Here is a 25,227-nt window from a genome sequence, read left to right as displayed (position 1 = left end):
AATGTGTCTCAACTTTTTTTTATGTCTGGATGTAATGATAAACCATAGATGTTTTTTCTCTTTCAAGGGTGTCGAAGTAGCCCTAAATCGGCTCCAACCATCCACATTCTTTGCAAACCACTCATAGTAAAGCTGTCCCAAAATATAAAAGGATTATAAAAAAAAGTATTCCTCTGCCAATTCATACCCTACAGCAAGTCCATGCACCTAAATTCCTTATCGCATCAACACCTTGCCCTTCACGATTCCCAGAAAGAGTATCCCAGAATATCCATGAACATATTGCAGCTCTAAACCATTTCTGAGAATGTTAAGGAGACCCTTGGTATCACTTCTGCTGTTGAAAGAGCCTTAAAATCTAATCCAACCTTTTATCAAACATTGAGCAGAAGATATTATTCTACCACTGCACAGTCTGTGGCCAATGTAACCCTTCACTCCAGCTAATACAGTTCTCAGCCAACATTTCTGCCTGCTCTCTCTTGAAAAAAGTCGCAAACTACCAGCCAAACTGTTGAGTGAACCACGTTCTCAATACTTCCGCATTAACCTGAGCATTGAATGAAGTTGAGAAAGCTTGCAATACGGAACTAGTTCTTTGTTGTTCATCTTATATTTCAGTTTCAAGAAGTTGAAGTCCATCATATCACACATTAGTACCCAGCAAGGGGGGTGTGGCGCCTTACAGCCAATTGGGAGGCTCAGAACAGGGTCTATATCGCACGGTACAGACCCCGCTCTGAGCATCCTCAGAGCGGTAGGCCACCATAATCCCTTGCCGGGAATCTGGTAAGTGTTCTCTCCCCTCGTCCCCTTCCTCTCACCTCCGTCTCCCATTTTCCACATACCCAATCTCCCCCCACCCCCATCCCCACCCCAGTTACCTTGCATTTTAGTCTTCCCGGCGTGTCGCTGGCTCGCAAACGGCCGCCATCGAAAGGAGAAGAGACGAGGTGTAGCTCCATTCTCCCCAACCCAAGGCAGACATCTTTTTTTTGAGTTTTTTCTCAAGTTGAGAAACGGTTAACACGCTGTTGCTCAACTGAAGAAAAATACATGGATTAGCACTCCAGTACAATGTGCCGGGGTACAAGCTTGTAACTGATGCCCCAGGGCATTACCTAAATGGTAATGCCCCTCTGCTCGGTTTATATTGCTTAAACATCAACTTTGCCCCAACTGAAAAAGCCTCCGAACATCAAACTCTCAAAAAATCTTATGATAATTGCACAATACAGCAGGGTTACCATACAAAGCAGCATTAGCGGGCAACAAACAGCAGTCATCTCTATCCTTTAAAGAATTGCCCACACTTTTACCGTAGGCAGTACTTGTAAGGGAACCTCATCCCCTTGAATCCTTCATCCATAGACATAGGCCTTCCGAGACTCTGCCTAGGGCACTGTGATTTGTGTATTTTCCCTGACCAGTAACTCAACTCTTCCCTTCTGAGTACAATTCGGAGATCTCATCAGGGATACAATTTTGATCGAAAGCGCCTAAGCACCTAAACGCCTCTCAGGATCAGGGTACACTAAGTACCCTGCTTTGTCCTATGTGAAGGCTCTTACAAAACTAGCTGTGAGTGCCCTACTGGTTGGTGGCAGTGTACCTAATCGTAGTAGGGTAAATTAGGTATTACAAGCACCCTATTATAATTCATTGCAATGTAGACGGTCAGACCTAGTTTGACTATGCAGTGGAAAATTTGAAATGTAAGACGACATGCAGGTGGCTTTCTATGTCTGACCTAAATACACACAAAGTGGGCAGTATGGGACTCAAAGTTTATCAGGCATACCTAAATGGTCTACTGTTGGCACAGTTCATGAATTTGTGGTCGGTAACACCATGTAAAGGTCAGCAGGGGTATAGCCATTTTTTGGCTTTTGGAATGGTGAGACAGGTTTTCATTTCTCTGTTGTGTGATGTGCTTTTGGCCGGTTTCATGAATGAAGGTTATAGTAACATGGCTAAACCACCTTTGCATGGTGTTACTAAACACATTTTTTTTGTTTAATCATGCCAGTGGGAGCCCTTACCTGACTTAATTGTTGTCATATGCGGAAACAAAAAATAGTTGGCATAGAAGGGTCCAGTTAGTGCAGGGTCTGCTTGGATAACACTAGTTTGAAAGCATGGATGTGGCTTTAACTTGAACACCCATCCCATTGCAAACCCTGAAAATAGATCCACAGGGTTTGAATGTAGCAGCCCTTTGCTGATCTGGAGACCACCAAATATTTTAATGGATGCATCGCTAGGATTGGAGGGTGAGCTTCCCCCTTAATGTAAATCCACAACTCCCAGTGACGTTTTTCTTTGCTGGTGCAAAAGAGATGGGTATCCCCTTCATCGCGGACAATGGGGAAGCTACTAGAACATAGATGCAAAGGAGGTTATGTCACGCAGAACTCTACAAATATTTTTTATAGTTCAAAATATATAATTGACTTCTAATGGTTGGTTGAAAGATAGACAAGGTTAGAACAACAAGGGAACAGGCATTTATTCAAATGTGTATTCACGTATCAAACATAAAACTCGATAAATCTGAATGTTCTTGCTATAATTCATACAAAACATCAGGTATAGGTTAAAAGGCACAAGGTATCATGGAGAACAATTCCTAAAATGTAACAGTGCAAGCACCCTGTGCAGTCTATGCCAATATTTAGAAAAAGAGGAACAGAACTCCCTCCCCGTGATCCAAAGTTCACGATGACTGAGGTTGTGACTCTCTGAGGCATATAGTAAAGTATCACACAGATACAAGAGAAATCAATCAAGATTAAAGTGCATTAAGTATAAAGTGCATTAAGTATAAAGTGCATTGAGTTCGACATATAATAAAATATCGCACAAATGCAAGAAAGGTCAATCAAGATTAAAGTGCATTAAGTCGAAAGTGCATTAAGTCAATGACCTGCTGGTAACCTGGTCCTAACTACCCCCTGACCTCTTAGAATGTTCTGTGTGTGACCTTGTTTGAAACCCGACACAGCGAAGCAAAGCCATTGAGACATGAGAGCAGTTAAACAGACAGATGAACAGGTCTGGGGTTTCTGCACAATTGGATTGAAATCTTCTTAAGAATTTTGCTATAAGAGAACATTGGTGCCTTTGGATTCATAGAGGTGCTTCTGCTTACCTGCTTTCGTCACTGAGGATGTAGACGTGGGCAACGGTGCCACGTGCCACAGTGACTTGGTGATGCAGCTCATTTTTCCCACAGAAGCCCAACATTTTCACCCTTGCACATACATGTGATAAAGGACAAACATATGCACTTGTCCATAGACAAATACACTTGCACATAGAGATTTCGTACATGTGCGTAGCTCTGCAAATGTGCACTCCCAATGCTTGCGGATACAAAGGTCTTGATTGGCCATCCACTGTTGCTAAGTGAATCTAGTTTACGTACTGCAGAGATGTGTTGGTACAGCAAAGTGTTTTGCTTCCATTTTTTTGTGCGTGGATTTTTCTTTTCATTAGCATTTTCCTCGCATAATCCATGTTTGATCACATACCTAACATGTCACATTGCTGTTCTTAAACTGAGAAAGGCAAACAATCAAAAGGAAAGCACGAATGTGAAATAGATCCGGCACACACACGTTCTGAATGTGCCGGGATGTCATTTGACTGTCACAACACACTGCAAATTCTCGATCATTCATGAGCAAAAGAAACGGGGCCGCTGAGTAGATTTACGTCCATGGATTGCTGCACATCACATTTATTTGGCAATTCCAGGCCTGCATCATTCATCAGGACTAATGGGTTGTTCTACACCATTAAAAAGTCAACAGTGGAATCAAAAGGGTCGTAAGATGTATAGCCTGAGCCCTAGATGGCACAGAGAAATCATCATCAGAATAATGCCTCACCACTTCATCATTGTTATTTACATGAGACGAAAGACTTTCTTTAGAATGTTACATTTTGTTTTTACTGTTAGTGAGGCATGCAATACTATTGTCAGTGCTCATTAGAGGATTATAGAACACATTTGAAGGCCTTTCATTCGGTGGGCGGGATTCAAATGAAGGTCCATGCGTTCTGCTTCTCCAGAATTGCCTGGCACTGCCTTGGATCAGGAAACAGTGGCATACTGATGGTGGCAGAGCAGTTCCATTTCTCGTTCCCAAAGCGGCACCCATCAAATTCTCCACAGTGAGAAACTGATTGTCCCATACCTTAGCATTCGACCACTTCTCCTGCCTGAATGCTATCCCGCCATTTTGCAGCACTGCTGAGGGGGCATTTACAGATTTTGACTGGGCCTTGCCGGATCAGGCCCTACCATGCCCATGCCCCTGGAACTGCGGGTACTGCGCTTTCATGCTGCACCACATTCACAGGGCACAGCTTTCAATCACCCTGCATTAGCTTCTCACAATTCAGTGAGTTGGGGCTCGCTGAAGGTCAGCAAACCCAGCAGAGCCCCTTGTGTGCTGCCGTGAGCCCCAGTTCCTTTTCACTACACTCCAGAAAGACAAGTTTCCAAGACAAGAGCTCGGGCCTTCCGAAGTAGAGCACTGGTAACAGTGCTATTCAGGGCAACAGGGGTCAGAGTTCGGTCAGTGGTGTCACAAGGACTATTGATCTGGCAGTTGGGCCCAGGAAGGCCGTGGCAATGATTAAATGGTCCTCCAACGTCCTCTTTCTGTTTCTGAACGGTTAACTCATGCACTGGGCTGGGTGGTTTGCTAATAGCACAGTGCAACCGCCGAGGCAATAGTAAAGTTTCATTCGATTTTTTTATGGCAAACCTTTTTTTCCCAATCAAGGAGGCATTGTACACAACGATGAAAATGTTACTTTAGATATATCCACAGCATCTTGCTTTCAAAATACCTATAATATGATTTCTCCTTTTATATGAAACGCTTAAATGCTTAGTCATGTGTGTCTAAATCAATATTTTGATAAAAGACATATACATGTCAAAAAACAAGAAAACTGGTCAGCAAAATTGAAATCTTTTTATTTTGTAAAAAGCAAAAAACAGCGGAAACGTGTTTTACACCTTTAGTCGCCTTTCCAAGGCTGTAAATTGTTGGAGCAACAGAGCTCCAACAATCATTTTCAGGTAGGAGCAAAAACAGAGACAGCTTTATTGTCTTGCAAGACAAACTACAGAGCTACATGTTCACAGTAGCAGAACAATCCCGCAAACACTGCCCCACCCACCAGACCTCCACCTTCATTGGTCATGAACTCAAACTGACACCTTAAGAAGGATCTCGAGTACAAGAGACCACTGTCCAGTGTCTGGGTGGAGGCCGCCCTCCTCAGTCCAGTTCATTCTAGAACAAACGTAAATGTCTGTCATCGTGGCAGATGTCTCCACTGCTCTGGTCACCTGATAGCCTCCTGCTCCATCGGTACCTACTAAAACCCTCAGTATTGTCCGTACCGCGTGACATCGCCGAGTCCTCGAACAGAACCACTGTCTCAGCAACTTCCATGTTTCAATAACATTGGGTCCCAGAAGTAAATTTAACTGGGAAACACATAACACACCAATATTAAATCAACCACTATGCTAGAGGCCTAACAAGAGATTTTAAAATATGTTTAAAAAATGTCTAGCACCAATGATTGTATGAACTAGGGCTCAGGAATAAATGGTTTTAGAAAAGTATTGAGTGTAAGTCTTTGTAGTGGAATGGGATTTTAAATTCTACCCAACAAGGAAAACCTGCAGGACAAATCACGGACCCTATTGACTATCCCTCAATCTCTCCACCTTACTCATCACACACAAACCCAAACTATCCACCGGCACATGACTTTCAAAAATAAGGTATACCCCCCATATTACAAACAACACAACTACGCACCTCTAGCAGCAACTGCCATACCCAGCTCCTAGCCAAGACATGCCCCTGCGTCAAATACAAGGTTCCTCCTCTGGACACAAAGCCCTTGAGGCTCCTGGCACATCACAACTAAGAAAGCTTACATGCACGCAGAGCTCATGGTACTCCCAATTCTCACCCTAAGAACGTTTTTCCCTCTCCTACAAATTAACCAAACCCACCCGCTCTTTTTCAGATCTGCGAGACAGAGGGCTCAAGGGCCATGAAAATGGCATCAGCGCAGGTTTCAAATCCTACTAACATAACATAACTTGACATTACATAGAAAGGAAATGAGCTGCCAGTCCTAATAGGAATGATCCAGCGACTTATGAATTTCATGACAATGTATGCATAGTCCTCAAGCATAGGAAGCAGTCCTTAGTTACCAGTTGGTATCCCCTGTGCAATGTACATAATTTAGTGGTAAAGTAGCATTAACACCTCTTCATTTTACTAAAATATATTTTACCATAAAAAGCAGAAAATCTGAGAGCATCTAAACCTGATTTGCACAACAGAATGAAGGCGTTAACCATTTGTGCAAGCCCCCTGGTGTGGTGGATTCCACTCCAACCGAATACATGGATAGACACCCCAATCATGGAGGCACCGGCTGTGTGTGTGCATGGGAAGAACAGTGCAGAGTGTGAAGGTATCTAGGCAAATAAGGGGCATGTACCAACTTCCTTTGTCTATACTGACCCATATCAGCTGGAACCCAACAAGATTGTAAATGTGATGCAATTTAGGGCTTATTGGCAAGTTCATGCAATTCCACGTTCCTGTGACTGCTTTGTTAAGTATTGTCACGTTTTGGTCTCTTTCACTATCACATGAAATATATCAACATGATTAGCACAAAAATAAATGAGCACAGCAAAGTTATGAGCGGCGCAAAGTTGTCTCAAATAACAGCCATTCATTCAGACCTTGAAAGCTAGTTGCACGGCTATGCATTGCTTACATCGCTCATCGTGTGGGTTTTGCAGATCCAAACACCTATTGCAATGGTATACATGAACAGTCAGGCACCCAGTGTTCTCACCCAAGTGTTTACTACAGGTAGATCAGAACACTGTGGCGCAGGGTGACAGTCAACATGTAAACAAGCATTGCCAATGCCAACAGTTATGGCGTTTGTGCAAATATGGGTAGGGCATTTGCCAGGCATTACCATAATGGTACTAAGTGGCCATTAATGATAGCAGCTTGAAAGTGGCGCAGTACCTGGTCACATGATAGCGGTGCCTGGCAAATTCCGATATAATACCTATACACAAGCCAAAACTGTTGGCTTTGCTAATGCTTGTTTTTAACAGGGCTTTCAGTGAAGGTCATCCATACTGCTTATAAATCAAGTGGCTAAAGGCAGTCCTGGTTCAGACATTTTTATTACACCTGTAGCGAGTTTACAGCACCAATTTAACAATTAGCTTTCAGAAGACTTCTTTGAAAAAAAACTGTGGCAGGCACTTTAAGTGCAAAGTTTGATTTTAAGGCTTGATAAAGTTAGCTCAAAGAGATACCAGGAGTGTGTGTGCTTAGGCAGGGAGGGGCATGAAGTGGGTGGGAATGGCCATAGGGATTAGCATAGCCATGGGCAGTCAAACAACACCTACAAGCATTGTGTTCCTCCTCATATTCCATCTCTTCCTAGCTATACTCCAATGCCGGCTTATAGGTGATGCTAAAGCACCACTGTATAGCCAAAACGAAGAAGGAAATACATAGAATTCACAGTTTCCTCTTAAAAAGGTTATTAAAGCTTGTAACTGTTTAACCATACGTTAATGCTAATCAGCAAATCAAAATGTAAATTGTCTCCATGTTGTCTCTCTTCCAGGTCCCAACCACCATGGAGATGTTCTGCTGCTATGGGCCTGTGGTCCCCAATGGATACGGGGCATGCTACAACCCCCAGGCCAATCACATCCTGTTCTGCATCTCCAGTTTTAAGGAGTGCAAGGAGACCTCCTCTTCCAGGTTTGCTGAGGCGGTGGAGGAGAGCTTCATCGCCATGAGAGATCTATGCATCAAGTGCAACAGCAAGTAACGGACACTTTGCCGGCCAAAAACGCCAGCTGGCGGGTGGCTTCCAAAGCATTCTAGTCGCTGTAGAGAGGGAAGAAAATGGACCAAGAATGGAATTGAAAGTTACACTGAAAGTATCTAGTTAGCCGGGTTGACTGGATAGAATGCCTTTATGTTATACACACAGGCCTGCTGGAGAGATCTGTAAGTAACCTGCAGGTCACAGGTTAAAACACAGGCAGATCATGCAATAATTCTCCTGTCATTGGTTATGATGACAAAAAAAGCTATCATATATTGATGAGAGTGTAGATGTTAAGTGGCTAGGAGTCCTGTCATTTCAACATTTTTAGAAAATAAATATGAGGTTTGCCAGTAGGATTAGATAAGGCCAAATCTGGCAAGAAGAAGCGAAACATTTACCAGTTTAAAGGGGAGCATGCGGATTAGGGAAAGAAGGGAGTAAAAAGTTTAGGTCAATAGTTGCTGTATTGTACAGAATAAAGTATCCCCAAACAAGCAGAGGATTATTCTAAACTCCTAAACAATGGAATCTAAGATGTAGCATCTCTAATCTACCCACCGAAAGAATGTGCATAGTTGGGGAGCCTCCATAAAACGTGTGCTATAATTACCACATCATGCAACTGGTACTCCCCAACCGCACTGCAGCCAATTCAAACACACCATCTATGAATGGGCTCCCCATAAAACAAATAATCTGCTTTTGCGAAGGAGGGAGACTCGGGGCCTTAAATGGTAGCTCTGGTGTCCGGAGTAGGAGAGATGAGTGCTTACCAAACAGAGGAGATGGCTGCATTGTATGATCCAAAAGTCCAACCCAACGTTTTATCTGAACATAAGCAGTCAGGTCTGCCGCCACAAGGCTTTCATCATTGCCTACACCTTAGTGAACCTGTCATCCTCCAGCTATTTTGGCCTACAACTCCCATCAGCCTCAGCCAGCAACGTCCTGGGAGCCGTAGGCCAACACATCTAGAGGATCAGAGGTTGGCTACCCTCTGAATGAGTAATTGTGGATTTATACGTTTTGGCCGTGGCACAATTGGCTTTGCGGCTTGAATTGACTGTGGTCAAGTCGGCCGTGAGGCCAATTTTGCTGTATCGAAACGGCCCTAATAAAACAAACACCCACCCCCACACAGCCCCCCACCCACTCATTACTTACCTTTTTTGCAGTCTGTGCATGTTTTTCCCCCTGCAGCGTCGGATCCGACGCTCCTACGTGGGTCAGATCGGACGCAACAGGGTCTGCTTTTCATTTGTTTTTTTTTTGTTTTTTGGTCCCCTGCCTCCAGACCTCTGGAAGCGGGGGACACCCCCTGCCATCCCCAAAGGCAATCACTACCAAACATGGGGAGCAGGGGACAGCCCTTCGACACTCGCTCCCCATATTTTGTAGTGATTACCCAAATTGGTCGTTTCAAAATGACCAAATGGTACTGGCCGAATTTGGCCAGTTGTACCATACGGTCCATTTGAAACGACCAATTTGGGTAATACCGTAATTGTTGGCACGTTTCAGCATCAGGCAAGCATGCAACCTGCCTTCTGAGCCCATACCGGTGGTAAGATCTGACATGAAAATAAGCTCATAGCTGGCACAGAAAGCCTGTCATTCAGATTTCTCCTAAGGGTGCATATCTCTGCCAGGAGGTGCTCTCCTCTCCAGGAGGAAAGAGTAAGGGTCCTATGCTATATATGCACATGTGGGGACATGCGGAATAGCCTAAGCATGGCAATGATATGTGGTCCAGCAGTGGCATGGCCAAATATACCGACATACGCGATGCCTGTATTCACTATGTACTGTCCAGAGCACAGACACCTAAGGGTTTGGCGCGCTCCACAAATGCCAAATAAATAAATAAAAAAAGATCAGAAAGACAGTAGATCTGTGCTGTTTGTTGGGGGAAAATGTTGCATCAAATTACAAAAGAAACCATTGTAAATTAGACCCATCATTATGGCTGCTTTGCAGATATGAATTCCTCTTTTTGGACAGGAACAGCAATACCCCCTTCATTTCGGGCATATTGAGTGGAAGGCTACAGAGCCCTCATTCCCTCTGTTTGTATTCCCGCCTCTTGATATTCTATATGTATTAATTAATGCACCTATGTATTGATACTTTTTACTTCACTGCCGTGACATCTTGTGGTCACTTTAGGGCACTTTGAGAACATGGATAGATTGGATTGATGGGGCGGCACCTCAGCATGTTGGGGGACAAAGGAGTAAAGAAAGGGAGGTGGTGGGAATGACTGCAAGATGGGGAGAGAGATTCCACTGGGCCAGAGAGGAAGGAATGGCAGCAAAGACGGAGAACAGAAAGCAGTTTAGAGAGAGGTGCAAATATAGGCAAGGGGGGGCTGGTGAGTCAGGGACAGGGGAAGACACCGAACTAAAGATGGGGCGAGGCAGCGAGGGAGCAGTAAAGATGGTCAGAGTGGTGGGTGGAAACATTGTGATCAACGAACTGAAGATGTAGGGATAAGAAGAGGATTGAGAAGGAGGGATGAAAGGAGAGGCTGAGAGCAGAGAGGGGTTGTCCAGTAAGGGATTCGCAATAGTGCTAAAGATAGCCATTTGTTGAGTAGAGGGGGAACAGAGGATTGGAAATAAAGACGGACAGACAAGGAGCAAGAGACAAAAGAGGGGGGATTGGAGTAAAGATGGGGAGCGTTTGGAGAGAGGCCTTAAGGACTCAAAGCCCAGGTGTGAAGAGCAGAAGAGAAGCAATTAAAGTACACATGACGGGAGCAGGAGAAAACGATACAATGAGTGGGATGGAACTAATTTCTGGGGCAGCAGAAGGAGGGTCACACAGAAAAAGATAGGATAAAAGGGGGAGACTGTGAGGTGGAGCAGGCCAAGGAATAGCCATAATAGGCACGCTGTGGAACAGAGCTCAGGTTAAGGAGTGGGGACAATAATCCAAAGACTACATGAAGGGGGCAGAAAGGAGGGAAATAGAGATAGTGGGAGAAGGGTCATATGGACAAGGATTAATTAAATATCTGGGGAGATGGAGTGGTCACAGTGGGGGGTGGGAGGGGAGCAGCAAAGACTGGAAGAGCGTGAAGCGAGGGCTAATGGGGAGAATTGAATCATATATGGGGAGCTCAGAAAGAGCTGAAAGCTGTCTTCACTCTGGTTTAATGATGCACAATGCCTTTCCAGAAGCTGACCAGGGTCCACAGGTAGAAAAGGGGTACACTGCCCTATTCTTACATTTCAGGAACAGGAGAGTATAGGTCCCTGCAGTAACACAAGACGTACACAGGTAAGGGGCATCGACCAGCAAACCCTCTCCATGCATCCCCCTCTCTCCAGCTATCATTCCAGGAACACTCAGCAGGTCACACATGTTCGGCATTCAATTCTCAGAACATGCATGGCATCGCAACATGCAACAAGGTGAGAGAGAGAGAGAGAGAGAGAGAGAGAGACAGGAAAACAGTTCATTCTCCAAAAAGATGAGGGGAGCTGGGCTTTGTATAAAATCATGCCATGGCAACAATCAACCTCACACTGGGGACAATCCCTGTTACAGTAATGTTCGACATTCACACGTCTCCTAAATGAGCTGCCAGGCCAACAGTAGGCACTAGGCATGCATTGCACCTGTAAACCTGTTCGCTTGATCTAAGGCTGGTATTTGAGAGATCACAGCCAGGATGAATGCTTCTTTAGTATCTGGGTATGTGTAAAGCAGGGTGGACCAAACCCGGGTGACACAGTGCACATCTTCACAATAATCACTCCTCACACCTCATAGCCTAAGAGGAGAAGCGTACCTGCTCACATGCGTAGGCCATCCACCTTTTTCTTTTTATCTAGCACGTTATTAGGACATGCAAGGGCGACATGTTTCCGACTTGCCCCAGCAATTGCCATTTGTAGTGTGGATATGGGCGGCCGCTCTAGGAGCTGGAGTAGCAGCTTTGCGCGGGACGAGCTGAGACGCCGCAGGCTGAGTTGTTTATCACCACTGAGCCTTTCACTGCTTGCTTATGCTGATCTACTCTCTTAATTTGAAGTCAATTGAGCAAAAAGCCAAAAGCAAAATACCTTTAAAAGGATCACTGAGTACACTGTCAGCAGCACTGCCGGGGGAGTTCAGGCTTCAATCGCTGCTAAAGATGGTGGCCTTCCTCTAATTCAATTGGTAATAAGATGCCTTCCTCGCTGTGATATGCTCACCACACAGAGCCATCCTGCTAAATAATCAAAAAGGGATGACAGCCGATAAGCAAGGGGCACACAAAAACCGTGATGTGCCAGTTCTCCCTGGTGGCCATGCTTTTTACTGCAAAGGACTAATAGACATCATTCAAAAAATGACCAAAGGCAGGTATCACTTCCAACATTACTTGCTCGGCCGAAGAGGGGCGTCGCGAGGACAGTTCTGCTCGCTCTGCGTCACAGCAGTGTGACATTGTTGACATGCAATCCGTCCTCTCTACATTTCAGATGAGTCAATTACAAGCAGTGTTGTTAGCAAACTCAGTGATAGACAGCGAACTACTATATGCAAATCAGTGGGCGGTCCTTAGCAAATGGAATGACCAGGACTTGGAAGTTGTGTGGCATCAGAAGACATAATAAGTCCTGCTTATTAGGAAAGCAGACCTCATCTTGATCAGCGAATGCATATCTGCTCTGTAACCACTCCTCTTAAAGATGGACCGCCCCGCAGTGTGGACCTCCATTGTAGCTGCTGTGGAAATTAGACGTGCATAGTACAGTTGTGACTTTGGGATAGGAGGCATATTCTTCATGTGGTATTCCTTTAGAATACCACATATGGCAAACACTGCCTATTTATGAGGTGGCAATCACCCAAACATCTCCAAACGTTTACCTCCGTCAATATGGTAGAGATACGAACTGGAACGGTCCCCAACTTCTTTTGTTTTAGTTTATAAACGTGTCTTGACATCTATGAAGAGACGTACTACTGCATTCCTCCATACATGAGAAATGTGTGGCGGGGTGAATCCCCAGGAGGTTGAACACTTCGTACTCCCTTTCCAATGGAATCCACTGTAGGGTCAATGCAGTAGGTACCCTCTGTGCAAAGTGCAGTAGTGGTATGCTATGCTGCTGTACACAATCAATGTCATCCCCCAAACAGGGATGGATATGGATGTTGTTTATGGGCACCGACAGTGACCTGCATCCCTGCACACAAGAGCAATACATGGATGGAGGGTGTGGACCCCTAGGGGGTTGAAAAGAGGGTATCTCAGATGCCCAACGTCTTACCCCCTTTCCAATGTAATCCGGTGTAGGGTCAATACTGTACCCACCGTGCATAGTGGAGTAGTGTTATGTTCTGCTGGTGTACCCAATCCATTTCCAACTCCCATCCCCCAATCATCCTATGGACAGAAAAACATCCAAACTGAATATCCGCTCTGGCATGGCCATTAAAATGTAAATCCAGTGCAAGCAGAAACCATCCTCAAACATTTTGCAAAACAAAACTCACCCTAGCATGCTAAGGTGTGTCCCTCATACCACCAAGAGAGTGGCTAAATGCATTCAGCCTAAAGAGCCACCCTGTCCCAAATCATAGAAAGTGTTTGGGAAACAGAATGGCCCTTAGTGCTATCAAACACTCTGGCATGAAATCCAAAATGGTCAAGAAATGCTGGGAAACCTTTTCACTTTTCTGTTATGAAGGTGCACATCAGAAATTGTCCTCATAGCTGCTGACTCAAAATAGCCACACCATGTGTACCTAGCCCTCCTTCAGAAACGTCACTACACAGGGTCGGACTGGGACAAGAAATAGGCCGGGACACCCAAAAAAAAGTGGCCCACCCTTCGCATCAAAAAAGTGCCCACCCCTTGCATCAAAAAAAGTGGCCCTCAAACCATCATCCGTGATTCGCGTCAATTCACGACTTTACAGAAAATGCTACTTATGCAGGGTTCATGTGTCTGTTACATTACAACACAACTCATCAAATAACATAACTGTGTATACAAGAATGAATCACCATATGTACCATAATATCTGTGTGTACAGATCCATATTGTCAAATTACTGTAAATCCAAACAGACGTCCAAGGCCAAATGTTAATAGGTTATTGTAGAGCACTTACGCTCAAGCTCTTTTTTTAATATAACTAATATGCATACAATATCACCCAACCTGTGTTGGTACTCATGTATCGACCTCAGAAGGATGAAAGGTTGAGATGGCCTTGCTGGGATTCGAACCTGCAACCTGCGGTCTGCTTTCCAGAGCTGTTTGGGTTGATACACGCCACTGGCATTGGGCTTCTGATGGTGCATGGCACCAGGGGTCTCGGGGCTCCTTTCAGGTCTCTTATTTTCTGGCCTTCCTTTTGTGCCAGCTCACAGCACGTGCAAATAGTTTTTGAGAGCCCACAGTAAAGAGTTAGAGGGGCGACATATTTTCCAGCAAAGCAGAATTTGGAGATGTCGCCTGCCATTCCCCAGAGGTGCCTTCTTTCTATTAATGTGTGCAGGAGTGGGCGGAGGGGGACACCTTAGAGCTACACCTGCAAGCTCTCTGGGAGGCTAGTCCCCATGGAGAGCCTGGGGCTGGAGCAGAGTCAGCCCGCCTTCGGGACACAGCGACAGGGGACTGAGAGTGCCCCCTCCCTCGCCAGCCTCGCAGTGGCACCAGCTAACCTTAAAAGCTCACAGGCCTCCGATAGGCCAGTCCTAGCTCCTGGTCATGCATATTATGCTGCGCCCACTCGTGCATTAACCCTCCAAGCGCAGGGTTTGCAGGCAGCGCAGAAGAGATGCATTCCTGGGTGGTATTACAGAAAACTTGCACTGGTGATGGGCAAGTGGCACTTGTTTGCCCTTGTGAAAAACAAATATAATTTCAAGGAATGTTTGCACCAGGGCAAAGGAATAAGTGTAGGATAAACAATGCTCTGGTGCAAGGTTGCATTGCAAGAGTATGTTTCTGTACTAAGGCAATGTGTGCCCTCGTGATAACGGCACTTGTGCCTGTGTACAATTTCTATGATTTCACACCAGCTGCTCATTCCAAGTACACGGCTGCATTTCAGGACATCGCCCGGACATCACACCTCCGACACAGTTCATTGACTGCAGCCCCGGCACACAGTGGAGTAACTTTGCTGAAAATGTTGGGGGGACATAACATCCGAAAAAAAGGTGTCCCAACCAAATGAATGGGGACAAAATGGTGTTCCATGAAAGTTGGGGGGGACAAACACCCCTGTCCCACCCCTAAAATTACACCCATGCCGGCACACTACCACCCAGATCCGCAACACATCAAAGCTTTTCGACCTTTCAAATTATACTAAGGAGGACATCCTGGAATTGGCCACCATAAGGCACGCCCTGAGGGGTATCCCCTGCAGGGCACCCCCTCCCTCTCAGGCCCCACTGCATTTACCAAGCAAGAAACTAGTCCAGGGCGTTGTATGCATGTCCCAAATCCCTCGGGGACTTTTAATTTGGGCAGTGCACAGGCAAACAAGTCATCAGGCATACACCAATATACAAAGTGCACTTCACATACAAGACCTCTGGTGACAGCAACACTGCTGGCGCTTAATAATATGAAGAACTGTGACATTGCTGTCAGAAATCAAGGGTATTAAAAGCTATTTAACACTCGTTAACTGCTTAAGTGGTCACGGAATGGGGAGGATAGCATGAATTGGTGTTTTTATAGCATATTCACAAGGCCCAGAACGAAATCCAGCCCTGAGATGCCAGAAGCTCTGAGATGCTCACGTACAAATGTGATTCACACAGATTTGATCATGCGCGTTTCAGAGATGCTCTGGGCATTTCCGGATTTGCAGCAGTTTTAGGTTTTGTGAATCAGGCATGAGGTTGCATGCGCTAATCTGAGATGCTGAAGGGGTCCAGTGTCCATTCTTTGCTAATTAGGCCCACTGTGCTTGATTTTTGCAAAACGTGCACATCACAATGAGATGGGAAATCCCACAAAGATGCACATGCAGGCTCACACATCTCCCTGCAATGTCGCCATTCAGAAAAGGGCTCCACGTCAAATGTATGACATCTGACCCAGTGCTGCATGACAAAACAGGCCATGATGGATGCACACTTTTTTATGCACATTTTGTCCCAGTCAACATGTTGTTTGAAAACGTGGGAATCTGTTAAATGAATTAAACAAGTGTGCATTTAACTTCAAAACCTAGACACAGCCGCAATCCATGCCTGGTTGGCCCCAGAGACTATAGATGGCTGTGAAGAAAGACCAGGGGAGCAAGGGTGGTGGGAAGGGGTGCATTGGAGCATTTGTGCAGGAAACAAAGGACACTTTTCAACCTCGATGGGAATAGAGACGGCATTGCTGCGTGCCGTGTCCTGTGGCTTGAAACAACAAACAACATCAATGGCATTGATGTGCACCAGAGCACCCCATGTGAAGTGAAGAAGCACTGGGGGACATACAAGTGCAGGGCCACGGCCCAGAGCAGGGCCCATGGAAGTGGGGCGGGTGGCAGACTTGCTTCAGCCACAAAACGTACACCCGTAGAAGAAGCGGTGGCTGAGAGGAGGCCAACACTCGGGGACTAGACGCTACACAGCAAGAAACAGGAATGCATGCGCAGCACTCCTGGTTTACTGCATGGTGGTTTGTGCGCGTGTCTCGTGTGCTGCAGGAAGCACCGAAAGGTTGGCAGCGGGAGTTTGTACTTGGAAAAAAAAAGTCTGTCAAAATGCAAGTCTCGGGCGGATCGCTCAGGGGCAGTAGTGGCGACTATGAGCAGAATAAATAATGAAATAATTATCTAATTTCAGTGGCACTCACCGTCGATACTGGACGCTGCGACTGCGATGTGTGGTGTGTGGCAGGCTGCAACAGGTCTCGAGTCGATGCCTCAATGCGCACACAGACAGCAAAGTCGCCCCGGCCGAGGCTCAGTCTGCTGCTGCTGTTGGGGGCCAGGCTCAGGGGGGGCAGGCTGCTAGCTGTGAGCGCCGTAGCCACTACTAGTGCTGCTGCCTGCTGGCTGCCTGCAGTTTGCAGACAGTGTCTTCTTCGTCAGTCCTGGTATGGGCACTGGGCTGGCTCAGCTGGCTGACTCTCTGTGGGCTGCCGCCTGCCTCGTCGACTCGTGTCCAAAAAATAATGCCAGGGTCAGCAGGAGGCCCACTATACCACCAGAGAGAGAGTCACCCACGTGTCCACACTCTCTCCGGCTCCAAGATTGTGGCGGCACGGAGTCTGTCTGTCGTCGCAGCCCCAGGCACAAGTTGCTTTCAACTTTCAGGAAGTATCAACAACTTGTTGATACTTCCTGAAAGTTGAAAGCAACTTGTGTGTGAACTTGGGCAGCCCCGCCCCCGGCAGCCAGGCCCCAGCCCTGCAGGCAGAGGAGCCAGAGGGAGTGAGCAGCCCAGCCAACCTCCTGCTGTGTGCTACAGTCTGACTGCAGACCACCCCCACCGGAGTTTGTATTCGTTCATTTGTTATTGTTAACACGACTACACTATAAATTCTCACAGGGGGTGGGGGACCCAATGCGCCGCCGCCGGCCTGGCATGGCCTGCCCTCTCATATGCATGAAGCATGCATGATGCATGATGCATCATGATTATTTATGCATGCATCATGCATTGCAAAAATCAAAGCAAGGTAACAACGTGTGTGTTGTTGTTACCTTGCTTTGATGAATATGCTAATGCTCCTCAGGTCAGCACAAGAGCACCGGCAGCTCCAGGCTTAGCCGCAGAGGCTCCCCCTGGCTGGGTGGGCCGGCCCGGCCCCCCCAGTCCCCAGAGAGTAAGAGCGCTGCGTGCGGCAGCGTGACTGACAATGTGTCAGTTTCCTTTCCTTTGTGTTTCCTTTTCGGGCCCGGCGCCCGAGGCGAGCTGGCTGCTCAGGCCGCGCCCAGCGGCCCAGGCCGCCACGGGCACGGCACATGCACCGTGCGCACTGCGTACAGCGCACACACATACAAAAAAGGCCTAGCTAAGCTTGGGCCGCCCGCGCCGCGCCCGCGCCACGCCCGCGCCGACCTAATAAACAATAGAAAAAAACAGCCCAGGGGTGGCCTCAGGAAAAAACTGGCCCCCAGGTCCCAAAGGTCATCGGCCAGTGGCCGATGGGCCGATGGGGCCAGTCCAACCCTGTCACTACATTAAATGCATGGGAAATCCATGCACTATAATGCACATGAGACCACATTATACTGGATCAAAATTCTTGTGGGTTGTGATATCCCATTGGCGAGTGAATTCTACTGCTAGCAGTATAATACCTCTTTATTACAAAAAGAGTATATATCACCTGGTGGTAAAATCCAGCCCAGCAGGTTACCGCTGGTGGTACATTCATTATCACTTCTGTTAACTGAATTGCTACTGGTAATGCCCATTTCACACACAACACCATCCTGAAAATGGTGGTATTTACTGTTGAAAATAAGATCAGCTCTGAGCTGATCTTAAAAAGGATGTATGACAGAACCAGCCACTGCCACCTTCAGGTCAGATACAGTCAATCTACGGTAGGGAAATGGTAGAGGAGCGGCTCATGCTACCGGACCCTGTTCCTGCCCCTGAAACTTAGATATGTAGGCCTGTCATATGTATTTACCACCGCAGATCTTGCTTGTACCACCTGAAAATTGAAAAATAATTGTAACACTGGGGGTAGTCTTAACTCCCTTGGTAATCACTGCAAACACTAATTACCACTGGCAGTAGTCTGCTAACAGTAATGCATAATTGCAATACCATTAAACGTACTGCCGACAGCGTAGTCCTTTCAGTATGTCGATAATTCAAAACAGGCTGAATCTCTTACATAACAAGACTATTTACTGGACTGCAACTTCCTTGCCAGGAATCAGGTGAACCTTCCACATAAGCTATGGACGATGTATGGGAGACAATAGGGCGCCCCTAAAGATTCCGATCGCCTATCAGCATTGTCTCCAAACTGAATCCCAGTTATTGATCATGATTTGAATAACTCAATCGTGATTTTCTACACAATGCTGCATTGGGCAAGAGTTACTGCCGATAGCGATGGCTGGTTTCTGCAAAGGTGATCCCTGCGCAGTGGGAAGTGATAGAGATGGCGAAAGTCACTTCGACTCCCATCAACTCGTCACATGAGTTTTGAAGATAGCCGCCCCTAAACTCTTGTCTTGGGTCTCGAAAGCAGTGGGATGGCATATGATTACAAAACCTTCCCCATCCTCGTGTCTTTGTTAAACTCACCTTTCAGACGACATCGATGGACCAATTTGGTGAACAGTGGAAAAACCTAACGTTGTTAAAGACAGACCACACATCAATAACAACAAACCACAATGGAACTGTACGCTTCAGCTCTCACGACAATACATGCTTGCAATTGTGTTTTCCGCAATCTTCATGACTCTGGCCCTACATTGTGCGTGATTGCATTGCCAAACAATAGCATTAACTAGCGTGCACTCTCTCTTACCATATAATCAGATTTGAGATCCATTGATTTGTATGACTTTCGAGGTAATACGATTTTGGAGTTCGCACCGAGTTCAATACATGATGGCTAAAGAGTTTCCATTGCTTGTTAGTGCTCAAAATATATACGGGTCCACGTCATGCTGTGTGGTCAGAACCATTCCACATTCCATTTGTCACTGCAAACACACGTGCAATACGTGTGTAGTCAGTACACCATCTACAATATTAATGCTATCCAGCAGGATTGAATATTGAAAGGCGCCTTTAATCCGAATTTTCTAGCCCTCCATCAACCAAGGGCATTTCGAGATTTTTCAGGTAAATCGCTTTTTACAATTATCGACCTCTTTTTCTTCTTTCAGCTATGTAAATAAACGATGACACGCCAGCTAAGTAAGGTAGACGTCACCAAAAGATAAAGGAGATGCTAAACTAAAAGCAGTCTACTTCTTAATGATATTATCCAACAACAGAAGGAAAGGCTAGGGTGTGTCCCGTGTCTTAATGTTATTAGATAATCTTATTTATTAACCGTGAGCCAAATGTCTTGGGAGGATAGCGCAGGGGGAACGCGTTCGCCTTAGAAACAAGACCATACATAGCAACGCAGGTTCGATCCCCGGGTCCCGCTTAGAAACCTCTGGGTAAAGGGTTATAAATAACCAAATAAAACTAAAAAACCGTACCCAATCCTCTGTGAGGTGTTTTTAGTACGGGGCATTTGAACATACTCATGGACAGGACACCAAGGGACCTCCGCCATCATACCTCACGCTCATCGAATTTCAGTGCTAGCCTCTTTTGCTGTGAAGTAGAGGGATAGGAAGAAACTAAACTTGACCAGCTGAGTATCATCTGCCAGGTGGCGCTTGCATTCCTGGGTTTCTCCACTCTAAGCTGCTCTAAAAAGGTGATGTTCACTGTGCACGTTGCCAAATCTATTCAGCCTTCACATTCCGAGAGTGCACACATTATTCTGCAAATAGCAAGTCTGTATATCTTACTGTATTTCAGCATTTTCAATTCAAACAACATGTAATTGCTGTTTGTATTTTCCAAACGGCGCTTCCGTTTGGTTACCTAACAAATTAATGATAGGCACACATTCTATGTATTTGTTTATTTATGGGACTTTTACATTACGCTACATTGAGAGAAAGTCACTTCAGAACGCCAAGACCTAGATAGGGGGGAGGGGCACGAGAGAAACAGGTGACAATAGCATGAAAACAGGTGACAATAGCATGAACCAAGGCTTACAGGTGAGTGAGAACCAGACAGAGGAAGGAGAGAGGACACCAGTCGCCGCTGCACACGGGCCCTTTCGAAGTTGCCAAACAGTTTTCACAGTACATAGACAACTGCAACATGCTGGCGTAGTTCAAGTGCACTTGAGGATTCAAGTCGTCAGCAGGGGAAGTGCTGAGGTTATACGTCTGGGCTAGAAGAGTGGGCAGTTAATTGAGGCAGCTGTGGAAGGCTCTGGAGAGCAGCAGGATCTTGAGTGATTGCCTGAACCTCAGGTTGTTTTGTTGGGGACGAAGATCCTTAGGGTTGAGGAATTGGGGCCCAGAGCAGCCTATTATGATTCAATAACTTACTAATGAAGCACAGCAGTTCAAGCAGTCAAGGTATGCTTGTTTGGCATATTAGAGCAATGTCAAGAGTCCTGAAACTATAGTAATAGATACATAAGTGCTGAAAGCCAACAATCATTTCCGTCATGCTAACCTCTGTACACCAATACCTGACTAGCTAAACATTTTAATTTTGGACTGTTCCTAAAAGACATTCATTGAATCTTATATCACAGTATTCCACCCCCCACCCCCCAACAAAAAAAATAATATGGTATATGCTATTATTAGAAAGATAATGGAAACAGAAGATGTGAACAAAAGTACAATCCATGGTGGAATGACCTGCTGGCAAAACGAGACCACTGGTGGTGAACTGGTGTCGCTTTAAAGAAGGTAGGACGGGGACATAATTCGTTTCACGGTTTTATGACAGCCATGAACCTGACAGGAGATGGATCAAGACAACCCACTGCTCTTTTAGAGACACCGTCCGTCAATCAGGGAACTCTCCTAGCTTCTCTATGGCACAATCTGTCTCTGGCTAGTCCTTAAAGTCCCGCGTTAGCACTGTCAAACTAATACTAGTCTTAATATGTATTTCTACAAAAAAGAAAGGCACACAGAAATGGACCGTGCCCACCTAAATGGTGAATCTGCTGCATATTAATCAGTTAGGTTCAGTACCATACCACAATATATGGTACTGTACCATATTAAAACTTCTCTTTTAAAAAGAACCCCCATTTGCTGACCTTAAAAATCATTAAATGTATATAGCTGGTAATCATTTTTGTGGGGCGGACATGTATTCAGCTGTGACATTAACATTGGTGATTTCTCGCTACGGTCTTAATTACGGGTTCTGCAGAACTGTTGTATCTGTGTACCGGAGAAAGAGTTTACACGTTGCATATTTATGACTAAGGTCATAGCCTCTGGTTCAATGGTTACATTGTGAACATTCGAACCAGGAGACCAGTGCGTCCTGTCCTGGCGTCTCAGCTTGATCACATTCTGTGCATGCTCTTGATCTCCCTGCTCCCTTTTGTGCCAAAAGTGAGAGCTGTTTCAGAATTGGATTAACGCTGGAATGATTTGCTAGGAGTGCTTATTAAGTGCCATATACAGAACTGTACATTAGCAGTTAAAATCCCACAATGATACACCTATCCCATTTGTGTCACCAATCCACCGATCTCATGAGAAGTTTCAAAAAGAGCATGACGTGGACGACCTTCATCATTCATCAAAGGATTTGTGTTAAAGGTCGATAAATCGTTTCCGAGACCTATCATAAGACATGTGAATACACATTGTAATGTCCTTGGGATGCTAGGTATACCATTTAACTGTATGTTTTGTTGCGGCACAGGTTAGGGTGAGTTGCTTTTCTCTGGTTAGCACCCATCAATCTTCCTGTTTTCGAATATATATTTTCCCTAATGATATTTCTGGAGAATTACAATATTGGGTTCATTTTGATCTTTGCTACAGAGTGGTTAGTGCCCTGGCTTTCAAGCACATACTGTTGAGTACAAGAGCAATATCCTGTGCCACCTTGAGCAAATGAATTGTGCTTCCCTTCCAGTGCCTCCCCTACCACATAGCTATACATTGTGATATCTCAAAAGAGGTTTCTATGTGATTTTGTCAAATTCCATTTGATCGAGAAAAAAACAAATAGTAGATTCTTCCACAAACATATGCAGGGCTGACCCCCCTCCTCCCGTCCCGCAGCCTCTCCCATAAGCCCTTTACATTATGTATTCACCGAACCACAAACCCCACATATACTTAGGGCAAATTTCATTTAAATAAATACCCTGAAATCAAATTCGACGAACTCTGCCATGGCAAAACCTCCCTATCCTCAAAAGAGAGGCAGGCACATGTATTGCTGTATGCAATGTAATTCACTGAAAACTTTCTAAGACATGTTCAACGCAATACACTTTTGGCTTGTGTAGTAACATAGCGTAGCTGCATAATCAACAGCAATGAAAGGAAATTGGGCAAGTCCAAGTCTTTAAAAGTCAAATGCTTTGCTACGGAGGGAATGCAAGGAAACAAGATGGCCTGCACACAATTAGCCAGTATCAAGTTATTGAATTAAACCATTTCAGTGCCAACGCTTTCATGGTCAGCCTAGAGTAACTTAAGTCCTCAATTTACAAAAATAAATGCAGGTGCAGAAAGTGGTTGGCATCCATCTGTGCAAACCCCAGTCTGAATCGTGCTTTCCCTTAGACTTGGCCTGCAATTTGGGAGACTAGGAAATGGGGACACAGTGGCAAGATTCCCTTTGAGAATCATGGATGGGTTATGAGATGAATTTTCCACTCCCACGGCACGCCCACGTTTCAGGGATTCTCCATGAATCGTGCCCGATGCCTGCAGGCTGCCGGCGCATTAGGAGGAAAGAAAGAAAGAAAGAAAGAAAGAAAGAAAGAAAGAAAGAAAGAAAGAAAGAAAGAAAGAAAGAAAGAAAGAAAGAAAGAAAGAAAGAAAGAAAGAAAGAAAGGGCAGTCAGTTTCTCTTTTGTCATTTCAGCTCCCCCCCCCCACGTTTCGGGGATTCTCAATGAATCGTGCCCGATGCCTGCGGGCTGCCTGCGCATTAGGAAGAAAGAAAGAAAGAAAGAAAGAAAGAAAGAAAGAAAGAAGAAAGAAAGAAAGAAAGGGCAGTCAGTTCCTCTTTTGTCATTTCAGCCACCTGCAGAGTGCAGCAGTTTCTTTCACCTGCACGCGCACTGGGCACACACACGTGAAGGACATATTTTGTCAATCTGAGCCTGAGTTGTCGATGTATTGTGATATCTGGGAAAACAAAATTACAGAATCACCTGAAATATGGAGGGGGACACTTTAAGAAAACAAATCAAAGCAGAAAACAAGATACAATTAATGATCATATTTAACACCCATTACGGTATCTGTACTTCTAGGTTAAGATCAAATGCAGTTTAGGAAAAAAGATGTGCCATAGTTTAAAAGTGGCTATTCCTTAAACTGGTTAACTTTGAGCGTGTCTCAGCCATAGACCACAGACTAAAAAAATGCAAAGTTTTAGTTTTAGAAAACTCTTGGATTTCATTCTGAAAAACGCGACCATTTTCCTGGCAATAAAAACATAACAAATGGTGCCAATAATAGATAAGGAAGAGTACTGTCTTTGCCAATTAATCCTTCTTGCTGAGATTTACAACGATGAAGCTTTTGTCTTTTGAAAAAGGTGTGAAGAAACGTCATTCTACATGAAAGTGCAGCACTGTGTAGTGGCCAAACATGTTTGTCTGATTTATTCTGTAACAAGAAAAGTGATGATTAAAATTGCCTCGCTGTATAAGCAGTGCATGTAGCCCTTTTGTGGCCTATGCGTTATGAAATTTAAAAAAGTAAATATTATAGTCACTCTTTTATTTTTTTACAAATTAGTAGAGATTTATGACAAATGTACATGTGATAACATAGCTTTAAATTTTGTTATAAAGATATGGGCTTTAGTGCAATAAAAAATATATAATAGAGATTTAGAAACTGTGAGTGTGTGTGTGTTCAAATTGTGAGCTGTCCGAATTTACAGCATATTTATTGACAATGTGTCCAGTTAAAAGTAAATCAAGACAATACATGTAATGTTCTTTTATTTTAATAAAGACACATTCGGTGCTAATTAAAATAGTGTTCTCCTGTCTGCATTTATTTTAGATTGTTCATGTGAATACTAGCCTATGAGTAAATAATATATTCACCAGTCTTTCTCTACATGAGCACACACAGGCAGAAAAGCTGTATTTACTCTCCTCCACTGTTTCTGATTAGTCAAATGAACTTAGACACACTGAGTTAATGAGAAAAGTCCAGGAGCCACAAGGGATATGTAGGCTGGGCTGCTGTTTGACTTGAAAGAAATTCCTTAGCTCAAAGTTCTTAGTCAACATTTCAGGTATTCCTTTGTATTCGTTACAAAAATTCCAATGATGTTTGAAATCCAATTCGGTAACAATTTTTGAAGTAGGAAACGGTAGAGGATCCTATGCCACAGAAACTCAGGCATATTCCAAATATTTTGGTAAAAATCATGACAAGGCACATTGCTTGAAAAATGTGTAAATTACATTCTATATTGGTCTCCTCAGGAAGTTGGCTTTCCAATACCATCTTCCACCTCCATTGCACAGTGTCCTTGCTCCTACAGTAGTACCCCACCTCATTACTCACCGACTCCTTCTGCTCTTCCTCACTGCCCCTCC

The 25,227-nt window shown here is 44.9% G+C and overlaps 1 protein-coding gene across 1 annotated transcript in view; it reads left to right on the top strand.

Annotated features, from left to right (window-relative positions):
* The window catches only part of CHAT (choline O-acetyltransferase), a 692,169-nt gene extending 667,516 nt beyond the window's left edge, over positions 1-24,653 (top strand). Inside the window, exon 15 of the mRNA XM_069610814.1 lies at positions 7,717-24,653. Within this exon, the coding sequence (XP_069466915.1) occupies positions 7,717-7,926 (210 nt within the window). The 3' untranslated portion in view covers positions 7,927-24,653. The remainder of the gene's footprint in view (positions 1-7,716) is intronic.
* Positions 24,654-25,227: the final 574 nt, after the last annotated feature.

Source organism: Ambystoma mexicanum, chromosome 8, assembly GCF_040938575.1.
Source record: "Ambystoma mexicanum isolate Mex_15411 chromosome 8, UKY_AmexF1_1, whole genome shotgun sequence".
Lineage (NCBI taxonomy): Eukaryota > Metazoa > Chordata > Amphibia > Caudata > Ambystomatidae > Ambystoma > Ambystoma mexicanum.
Note: the sequence above shows the minus strand (reverse complement) of the source record. Positions and strands in the feature narration are given on the sequence as shown.